General features: G+C 52.9%; 1 protein-coding gene across 3 annotated transcripts in view; it reads left to right on the plus strand.

Moving 5' to 3' along the window:
- The window catches only part of LARGE (like-glycosyltransferase), a 442,315-nt gene extending 432,628 nt beyond the window's left edge, over positions 1-9,687 (plus strand). For all 3 annotated transcript variants that reach the window (XM_015567588.1, XM_006769319.2, XM_006769320.2), the window contains exons 13-15: positions 3,438-3,584; positions 5,216-5,411; positions 8,163-9,687. In XM_015567588.1, coding sequence (XP_015423074.1) covers positions 3,438-3,584; positions 5,216-5,411; positions 8,163-8,360 — 541 coding nt within the window. In that variant the 3' untranslated portion in view covers positions 8,361-9,687. The remainder of the gene's footprint in view (positions 1-3,437; positions 3,585-5,215; positions 5,412-8,162) is intronic.
- The last annotated feature ends 1,278 nt before the right edge of the window (positions 9,688-10,965 follow it).

The raw sequence follows: 10,965 nt of genomic DNA on the forward strand, positions 1-10,965 counted from the left end.
GGGCAGAGTCTGTTCCGAGCTGTACGGGAGCGACAGTCAGCGTCACTCTGCTCCCCGGAAGGACGCCTCGCCGCCCTCCCGTCCTGTGTCCCCGCTCAGCACGGTGCTCTGTGAGTCCTTGTGGAATGAGCACGGGAATCTGAGCACGGCCGCGGGGCGGCACCGAGCACAGCCAGCTGGCTGCCTGCCATCGCGGGTGGCGTTTCCTTAGGTTAGTTCAGCGTTTCAATCCTCCGTATGTAACTGCCAGTGTTGATTGCGCCCTTACTGTGTGCCGGGCACTGTGGCAAGCACTTGCGCAGTCTGTGGTCATTGAACCTCACAATTCACTTACAGATGAGGAGGATTAGCTAAGTCCCCTCCCCACAGGCACAGCCTCACCAAGCGGACACCTAGCTTACCCGGGTCTACCAGAGGGTCCGGTGCTTGCCCTGTGGACCGACCCAGCTGCCTGGTGGGCCCGTCTCCATCCTCCCCATGACGGCCATGTCGTCATCACAGGTGGTCTCTATCAAGTGTGTTCTGTGCGTTAGAGCACTGCCTCAGTCCCTCCGTGAGACAATCCATTTAATCCTCACAAATCCCGCAGTCCAGGCACTAACCCTGTCCCCGGCCCTGGAGAGAACCGCAGCACAGAGGGGTCACCTGCCCACAGGGCCGCTGGGGAATGTCCAGGAGGACATGACTCTGGGCCGTCGGCCCCCCGAGCCACCTTCCTCACTGAGGAGCCCTGGCTGCCCGGGACCCAAGGCCGCACAACACACGGCGCCCACGAAGAGGCAGCTCCCCGAAGCTCTGCCACAGCCGCTGGCCGTGAACACAGGGCAGCGGGGTAATGGAATCGGGGCGATGTTGGTAATACAGAGGCAATGGATAGAGTCCCCGGCTCAGAGCGTGGCACCGTGCACTACGGCTCTTTTCTCCTGTAATGACCCCAGAGCTCCTGCCCACTGTCTCTTTCCTTCCTGACCTCCCTGACGGGCAGGCTCTGCCTGGAGGTGTTCACGCCATCGAGGCAAGAGCGTCTCTTTCCTTCCTGCCCTCCCTGACTGGCAGTCTCTGCCTGGAGGTGTTCATGCCTCGAGACAGGAGCAGGACCCCGCTGGGCTCTGCCCCTCTCCGACCTCACCCGTCCTGCGTGTGTTTCCAGTGGGCAGCCTTGACCCCCTCATTTGCAAGACCTGGCTGATGTCCCCACACCCCCTGGAGGCCTGTCCACCAGGACTCCTTTTCTTGGCAACTGGAGTGGAATCCGAGCAAACCCTGTTTCCTGGTCTCCGTTCAGGGATGTGTCTGAGAAAGGACTCGGCTGGGCTGACACCCATAGCAGAGCAGATGCTCCACCTCCCTCCGCTGCCGCCTTCCCCTCTGCCCGAGGAGGTGGCTGAGTCCTTAGAGGCCTTGTTCAGGTGGCCTCCCCTGGCTCTGGGTGAAAGGCCGCTTATGTCTATACTGCTGACACGAAGCAGTTTAGGGGGTGAGGGGACAGCTGGGGGAATGAGGCTCCTCACAGCCTCCCTAAGTCTCACACACACACGCATGTGCACACATACAGGCACATGCATACAGGTACACCCATGCATACATGTAGGCACATTTTCTTGCAACTGGCCCACCAATGAGCTGAGCTGGGAAAGGGGTGGGGACTCACTTGTTAATGAGTTATTCCAAGCCAGGCACTGTGTCAGGCTCTCGAGGGATTGTCATTTTGTCTTCCAGCAGCCCTGATTGACGAGATAAGCAAGATCATATCATACCCCCTTCACAGACCAGGGACCTGTGACCAGGAGAAGTCGAGCCTGGTGCCCACGGTCGTCACAGAGGGACGGGCTTCATTTAAGCCTGTGCTGGGTGCTCCCAATCACTTGTATTTGCCCTGCTGTCCATTATTCCATCAGGTTCTGAATTACTTCAGTAGATGCCGAAGGTTTCTTTTAAGAGTATTCAGTCCAAAATTGTTATAGTGAGTTTGTGACTACTTGGACAAGAAGCAGCATAGTGTATCAATCCAGATTATTCAGAGAAACAGACCAATAGGATGGATGGATGGATGGAGAGAGAGAGAGAGACGGGGAGACTTTAAGGAATTCTGAGAATGGGCAGGTCTGAAATCCAGAAGATAGGCTGGAAACTCAGGCAGGATTCCTATGTTACCATCTTGAGACAAAATGGAAAGCTCACTTTTTGCTCTTAAGGCCTGCAACTGATTGAATGAGGCCCACCCACATTATTGAGGGTAAAGTCAACTAACTATAAATGTTCATTCATCCACAAAATACCTCACAGCAATGTCTGGGCGAATGTTTGACCAAACAGCTGGGCACCATAGCCTAGCCAGCTGACACATACAGTTAACCTCGGTAGGCATCAACCACTGTGTGGTCAGAGATTACAAGCAGACGGCCATGCCGGCCTGGAGACCCAGAGGCCAGTGGTCTGAGCGGGAAGGCAGAATAAGGTACCACGGTCATGGCCCAAAGAGAGGCTGAGAGAGAGCCAGGGACTGATGGCAGCACTGCAGGACAGCAGTGACCACAGCGGGTGACCCAGTCTGCCATGCGCCAGGTGTGCCAGGCCGTACCTACGTGACGTTGACCATGTTCATTCCCCACAGCAGCGCCAGGAGGGAGATGGGATCACCCCGTTTTGGGGAAAAGGAACCTGAGGTCATGAGAAGCTAAGTTACTTGGCCATAAAGCGACAGACCAGGATTCCGGTTCTGTCCGTGTTTATTACAAGCCTCGTGCTCTGTGGCCTTCTCCCTAGACCTTTCTCCCTTTCCAAGTGACAGCCACAGAGCTGGGAACTGGCAGACACATCCAGGAGAGAGAGGAGGGGTCTCAAAGGAGCAGAGCAGGCCAGGCTTGGCCAGGAGTGGATGAGAGGATGGAAACTTCCCACCCTCCAGCACGTGGGTACCAGTAGCCCTGGGTGCAGGCTGCAGGGGGAGGGTCGCTCTAGATTAAAGGCTCAGGGTCTGGAGGATGCAAGGGACTGAGGAGTCACAGAGATGGGACTCAAATGCCCACATTGGTCATTGTGTCATCAGCTTATGTCCAGATGCTCCTGCGTGGCCAGCCCAGTGGACCCAGCTGCTGGGCTCGAGCCCTGAGCAGCCTTGGAGACCTGCCTACCCTACTTGACTCCAGCAGGCCATGCGCCGTGAAGTGGGAGAGGGTCCCCGGCCCTGCCCTCCATTCAGTCTCCAGGGAGACTCCACTTTCCGGCTCAGAGACCACAGTTCTCGTCTGGACTCCAGAGAGGATCAGCAAGCTGCCAGGCCTCCCTGGGCCTCGGTTTCTCCAAATGTGAACCCAGAGGCTGACTTGGGCTTTCCCTCCGGCACCTACCTGAGCCAACCACCTCCCCGCCCTCACGTGGGGACGGCCATCGCTGGGCATCACCGGGCCCCTAACTCTCCCACCCTCTCTTGGCAGGAAGTCTGTCATCCAGCTGGACCTCGCCAATTCCAAGAAGGCGATGATCGTCCCCGCGTTCGAGACGCTGCGCTACCGGCTCTCCTTCCCCAAGTCCAAGGCGGAGCTGCTGTCGATGCTGGACATGGGGACTCTCTTCACCTTCAGGTGAGTGGCCCCCACGCTGGCCCCTGGGGTGCCTAGAGCTCTCCTGGATTCCGGAAACCCACACGCCAGAGCTGTTGGTCCAAAAGTCTGTGGCTGACCTCGGACCATATTAAGGCCAAAGAAAGCACCACGGGCCCCAGGCGGGGTCCTTGGAATATGCTCTGTCTTCCCCGTGCCCCGTGCTTTGTTTCGGATGTGGGTGACGGGCATTATGTGTCCGGATGGGAGGGTGGGAAGACTGTAGGGAGTTCAGCTGATTCTTGCCGACTCAGTTTAGCCGCCTGCCTCCTGGCCTTGAATTCGATCTTTTGTTTGTGTGTGCATGCATTCACCTGGAAAGTGGGTTTTATCCTGTCAGCACCATGGGCGCTGCCTCCCTCATCCTTTTTTGGCGAGTGCATAATAAATACTAACTTACACCATTGTTGAATGAGCAATGTCTATTGCTGAATAACAAATCATCACGCACTTAAAAGCTTGAAACAATAGAAACGTATTGTGGCACCGTCTCTAGGAGTGAGAAGTCCAGACACAGAAAAGCTGAATGAATGCTCTGCTCAGGTGCCACCTGGCTCAGATGTGGGTGAGGCTGTACATGGTCCTCCTCCAGGCTGGCTCCCTGGTTGTCAGCGGAATTCTGTGTCCTGAGATTGTAGGACTGAGGTCCCCATTTCCCGGCTGGTTCTCTGCCATGTGGCCCCCAGAGGCAGCTGACACATGGTTCTTTGCTTTCTCTGGAGCCAGATCTAAAGGCTCACAGGATTCAGGCTGGCTCACCCCAGGAACCTCCCTTTCAATTAATTCAAGGTTAACTGATTAGTAACCTTAATCACACCTACAAAGATCCCTCTTGCCACACAAAGTAACACCATCACAGGGGTGATATATCCACAGGATCTACCTCGAGGGGGAGAACATTTTAGAAAGGTAATGTCGCGAGGGTCACCTTAGCCCTCGCCTTCCACCGTGGAGTAACTTGGGGAGAGGCTAAATCGCAGTTCCTGGCTTATCAAGTCTACAGAGCCCCCGGGAGTTCATCTACTCTTCCACAGGGAGGGTCTCCTTGCAAGTAAAGGATGTAGATCAGTTTCCTGGGACTGTCATAACAAAATACTACACACTGGGCAGTTCAAAACAATGGAAATGTACCCTCAGATCTGGAAGCCAGATGTGCCCGATCCAGGCATTGGCAGGTTCCTGCTCCCACGGAAGGCGCCGGAGGAGAAGCCTTCCCTGCCTCTGTCTGGCTCGTGGTGGCTGCCGCCATCCTTGCGGTTCCTTGACGTGTGGGTGCCTCGCTCCAGTCCTGCCTTGTCTTCCTGCGGCCGCCTTCCCCGTGGATCCCTGTAGCCAGGTCACCTTTTCTTACAAGGACACCGCCCTGACCCAGGCTGGCCTCATCTTAATGTGGTCACATCTGCAGATTGTCTCCTGCAGATGTGACCACCCTCTTCCCAAAGAGGCTGCATCCACAGGTCCTGGGTGGGCCCTGAGCCTGTCTTCTGGGGCAGACACAGGTCAGCCCCCGGCAAGGACTGTCTCAGCATCCACCTCTTCCTCCTCCCAGTCGCAGCCCTTGGAGAGCTCAGCTTCCTTCCTCCCACTCAGCGGCTCTTCTCCCTGTGTCCCAGGTACCACGTGTGGACAAAAGGCCACGCGCCCACCAACTTCGCCAAGTGGCGGACCGCCACCACGCCTTACCGGGTCGAGTGGGAGGCCGATTTCGAGCCGTATGTGGTCGTGAGACGGGACTGCCCCGAGTACGACCGGAGGTTTGTGGGCTTTGGCTGGAACAAGGTGGCTCACATCATGGAACTGGACGCACAGGTGAGAGGAGTGGAATGGCGTGGACCAGAGGCGGAGGTGGGGAGGTGGGGAACCTCGGTCTTCGAGCTGAGAGGGGCCTTGGAGATAACAGAGCGGAGACCTGAGAGGGAAGGGGATGACCTCAGGGACCTGGAGTGAGAATGTGGCAGTGCTAATCCTCGGGCTGTCGATTCCAAACTATTCCTCTCTGTCCTTGGATGAGAGTTGGGTTCCAGGCCAAGACCCAGGCAAATATGGGTGTCTCATGACAAGCCATCTCACCCCCTCCTCCTCTCAATCCGGTGGTAAAGACAAGCAAACGATGACCTTTCCCACTCAGCCTGTGAGTCATAAATGCCACACAGCGTGCAGCTAAGATCCAGCTGATTATTCCGCCCCATAACCAAGGGTGATATTTTTAGGCTGTAGTTACCCATGAAACCCTTCCATTCATTCTGCCAATGCTTACCGAGCACCTACTTCAGCAGCAGTCTCCTGCAGGCTTCTAATAGGTTAGACCAAACCAGAGTCTGCCGATCTTTCTGCCAAGGAACAGATAGTCAGTTTTGGGGTAGGGGTCGGGGGGACTTTGTGGGTCCTAGGGTCTCAACTCTGCTCCTGTCATTCAGTCATAGACAGTATCTGAAGAAATGTGTATGGCCATGTTCAATAAATCTTAATTTATAAAAACACCACACAGGAAAGCCCTGGCTGGTGTGGCCCAGGTGACTGAGCGTCATCCCGTTCACCAAAAGGTCACTGGTTTGATTCCCAGTCAGGGCACATCCCCAGGCTGCTGGTTGGACCCCCGGTTGGGCATGTAGAGGAGGCAACCGATCCATGGTTCTTTCTCACACAGATGTTTCTCTTCCTCTTCCTCTCCCTTTCCCCTCTCAAAAATCAATAAAAACATATATTTTTAAAAAACACACAATATAGTGGGCCAGACACACTGCCCTCGGTCAACCCCCTGTTAAACAAACAAAAGCAAAACTAATCTGGTTAAGTCAGGAGGATGCCTGGGCCCCTCCACCCCACCCTTTGTCTCTCCGTGTGCTGTTCTCCAAGGCGCCTCCTCATGGAGCACAGTGGAAGTGTTTCTCAACAAGAACACCCCAAATTCAAGGGAAAGGATGGATGCTGGGTGCCGGCTGCCCCGGAGTCACCCCGAGCGCTCTCCAGCAGGTCCAATGCGTTTGGGAGCAGTCCCAGGCGTTTTCCATCAACATCTGGGTCTGAGAGGCCCTGGTAGAGACAGAAGGCTGTAGAACAGTGTCCGTACTTAACAACGGAAAGCATGACCTGTAGTCTCCACACGTCCCATCATCCTTGGAAGGGGCCCAGCGCTGCTCCCAGACAGAAGTGTGTAGTGTGCCTGGGCTTCTGCTTGGAGGAGAAGAAATGTGGCATTCACGCAGCCAGCAGCGTGTGTGTGTGTGTGGGCGAGGGGGGAGTGGGGGAAGCTGGCTCAAATAAAGCCTATTTTCCAGCACTGAGACCGGGCTACGTTTGTTTTAGGCGATTTAGACAGAACCCTTGAAAAGTCCTCGCTTCTTTTCCTCTCTTTGCCAATAGCACACGCCAAACATGATTTTCCAGCGATTTCATGAAATAACGGGGACACACCTGATGGGTAATCCAGCCAAACCTGTAGGGGCAGGTGGATTGATAGGTCTCTTTGTCTCCACATGAAATGTCTCAGGCAACTAAACCTTTTCTTTTCCCTCCTTTTTTTTTAAAAAAAAAATGTATTTTTTATTGACTTCTGAGAGGCAAGGAGAGGGAGAGAAACGTCATTGATGAGAGAATCATTGATCGGCTGCTTCCTGCACGCCCCCTACTGGGGATTGAGCCTGCAATCCGGGCATGTGCTCTTGACCAGAATCGAACCCAGGACCCTTCAGTCCACAGGCCAACGCTCTATCCACTGAGCCAAACCAGCTAGGGCTCTTTTCTCTCCTTTCTCACCATCAGCTGTCATTTCTTGCCGCCATCAGAATTCCTCCATCTGGATTTTCTCTTTCCCAGTTTATTCTGCCCTGGGCCAGGCAACTAGATGACCAAGATTTATTAGACATTATGTCCAAAACCAGCGTACATAGATGCTGAGTGAAGGTGTGCTGAGCTCTCCTTTGAGTGACATGTCCTAGATGTTTGTCACCTGTTTTGCTGTTCAGAGACATTTTTGTCTTTTTGTCTGAGTTCCTATCTGTAGCCTGTCACATAGGGGACACCATATGGGGGTGTGACTTGTAATTAGATGTGTAGGTGAGAGTTTTATTCTTGACGAAGTTCTGTCCATCAAGACGGGACTTTTTCTTTGTCCCTTCTCTGCCCCCTCCTTTGTGCTGATCTGTTGAGGTTGTCGGATCAGATCACACATCGAGTCCTGTGAGAAATCACCTAAACAGACCTCATTTCATTGAGCAGGGTAACCTCTCTTTCCAGAGCAGCTAGACGGGCACGTGCTTACATTTATCGAGCACCTTTTATGGGCCCTGAACTCTGCCCAGCACTATGTCAACATCATTCCTCATCTTCCAAGGTCCGCATGATCACTTTCACTTTATAGCTGAGAAAACTAAGGCTCAGAGAAGCCAAGCACTTTGTCCTACGCCAGGGGAAGGCCGCGTTGGTGCTGTCCGTGGTGCTGCCCTCCTGGTTCATGGCCTGCCTCCATTCATTCCCCTAGTTCTTCAGTCATCCCGGTGGATTCATCGCCTGTGACCCAGGGTTCTTGCAGGTGCTCAAGCTGCTCTTGTCTCCTTCCAGGAATACGAGTTCACCGTGCTTCCCAACGCCTACATGATCCACATGCCTCACGCCCCCAGCTTCGACATCACCAAGTTCCGGTCCAACAAGCAATACCGCGTCTGTCTCAAAACCCTGAAGGAAGAGTTCCAGCAGGACATGTCCCGCCGCTATGGCTTTGCCGCCCTCAAATATCTCACGGCCGAGAACAACAGCTAGCACCACGAAGCCACCACCAGGGAGAGACAGACATTCTGCCGGGGGGAGAGCCACTTGCTGTGTGGGGCCCAGCCTTGGAACTCACAATGAAGCAATGCTTTTTTTGGTTTGTTTTTATTTGTCTCTTTGGCCCAACAAGGCTGCCTACACCACAGAGATCTGGGACAAGGATCCGTCCAGGCCCGCTCTGCCCCACAACCCAGCATTCCCAGAAGGTGGGAAAACGAGCTCGTCCCCAGGGTCTCTTCCAGAATGGGACACGCAAGGGTGAGAGGGAGCCATGGGGTTATCCTACCACAAAGCCACACAACCAAGCAGGTCTGTGGGACGTTCTCGTTGCTGTTTAAGAAAAAGGAAGTGAGGGTGCTGGGCGTCAGCCATCCCAGGAAATAAAGGCAAAAGGGTCTTTTCATGCGTCAAACTTTCGTCTTTGCCCTGCCATCTAGCTGAGTACCCAAGATGAGGGCAAGCCGATGATTGGAACCAACCATCTAAAAACAAATAAATAAATACCCCGATGGGGACACTGTGCGTGGCGGGACCTGGAGGCGGGGGTGTTTGGTTCTTTGTCCTCAACGTCACTCTGGTTTTGATTTGTTTTTGTTGGGGGTGGGGAGTGAGGCGGATTTTGTTGGTTTGTTTTGGTATGGGAATCCAAGATAGAAAATCTGACCTTTTAAGGCTCTGACGGAAAAATCAGCTGCCTCAACCCACACCCTCTATCCACAGTGGCCCAGCAGGGAGGAGGCAAATTCAGCCAGTGGTTGAACATGGGCAGCCTTCTCCAGGGTCATCACCAAGGCCCCTGTGACCTTGAACTCCCCCCTCCCCAGAATCCCGGGGCTAAGGCGGACATAGGAAAACCAACTGTTTTACAAGCGGTCACATTTTCTATGGGCAACAACTGATTCCTGGGGGAAGGGCTTCGAAGGGACTGGTTTGGTGCACGTGAAAGGTGCGAGCCTCTCAGGCCTGTGGAAGGACTAATGTAATCCGTGCGAGCGGATGCTGAAGGTGCACGTGTCCATTCGGAGATGTTGGAGACGAGCACATAGGCTCCTGTGTTCGTTCCCGCCTCACTGCGGTGGGGACGAGGTCACGACCTCAGGCTCCCATGGGACCTGCCCAGAGGGTAGGCAGGCACCTTCACTGTTATACAGATTGAGGAGACACTGGACTTTTTACCCATTTTCTTGAATCTTCAATATTAATGTTGTGTTTACAATGATGAGAATGAGAGTCAATGCCCTCCCCTGCGGGGCGGTTTGTATTGAGTTGCGATGTGCCCAGCGAACGCTGCATTCAATAAATGGAAGTATGGACTGTTTCCTCCAGCCCCCTCCCACTCCTGTAAGAAGCTGCGGGGACACACTCAGTGCAGCCAGCAAACTTGAGAAACAGCAACTTTCCACTTCCTGTTGCCGTTTTATTTCTCTCGTCATCTGAACCTTAACCTTTTCCTCCTTCCCTGAGGTTAGATTTCACTCTATCCTCTTAACCAGGGGTCCTCAAACTTTTTAAACAGGGGGCCAGTTCACTGTCCCTCAGACCGTTGGAGGGCCGGACTATAGTTTAAAAAAAAACTATGAACAAATTCCTATGCACACTGCACATATCTTATTTTGAAGTAAAAAAACAAAATGGGAACAAATACAATATTTGTATTTGCATGTGGCCCGTGGGCCGTAGCTTGAGGACCCCTGCTCTTAACACTCACAGCATTTTTCCATTTCCCACTTAGTTTCTGTCTGAACACAGATGTTTTAGATACCAGGTGGGGACAGCAAGGTAAATCATGGGCATCAGAGGGAAAGTGAGCCCCCACCCCTTGGACCTGGTGGTCCTAGGACACCCACAGCAACCTGGTTTAGGAACGGTGGGCGTGTTATATGGTCAGATGGATATTTCACTTGGATTTATTTTTTAAAAATTAGGAAAACCACTCTTAAGGCTAATCCTGAAACCAATGTAAATAAGTTTATGTGTGTGCACATATCTATCATCTACATATATTACATATAACCTATACGTAGTATGCACATTACAAAGTCAATCCATGAATAGAGTAAAAAGTAAAACATTCCAAAAGTGTTCAAATTACATGGTAAACCCCCTTTCTCCATTGGTGTGTGGGAACCAGCTCACAGGAACTCACTCTGTGCATCCCTTTTCTTCGATGTTCAAGTGACATCACATCTGTAGCTCAATATTGACCATCATAGGAGTAATTAAGCCACCAATTAGGGCACCAGTACCTGAGAGCTGGTTGTTAAACATTGACCAGCATGCCAATGCCTTCTCTTCCCTGTGTATACACACACAGGCACTCAGACATTCTCTCCTTTCTAGAGAAGGCCACTGTTAACAGATGTATTGATACAGCTTTTGGATTAATGACTACCAGCTACTTGAGCTAAGTAGCACTGGTTCCTCAATGTTACAAATCTATTTTTAATTCCTTAAAGCCTTTTATGTTTTACATTTCTTTTCCATGGCCCCTGAATCGTACCCAGCCACCTCGCTCTCACTGGCAGTCCTATGGGTTTTGTCGTGACCATATTATTCATCCTCCAAACTGGGTTACCTCCGAGGATGAAGGGAGGTG

Source organism: Myotis davidii, unplaced genomic scaffold, assembly GCF_000327345.1.
Source record: "Myotis davidii unplaced genomic scaffold, ASM32734v1 scaffold120, whole genome shotgun sequence".
Lineage (NCBI taxonomy): Eukaryota > Metazoa > Chordata > Mammalia > Chiroptera > Vespertilionidae > Myotis > Myotis davidii.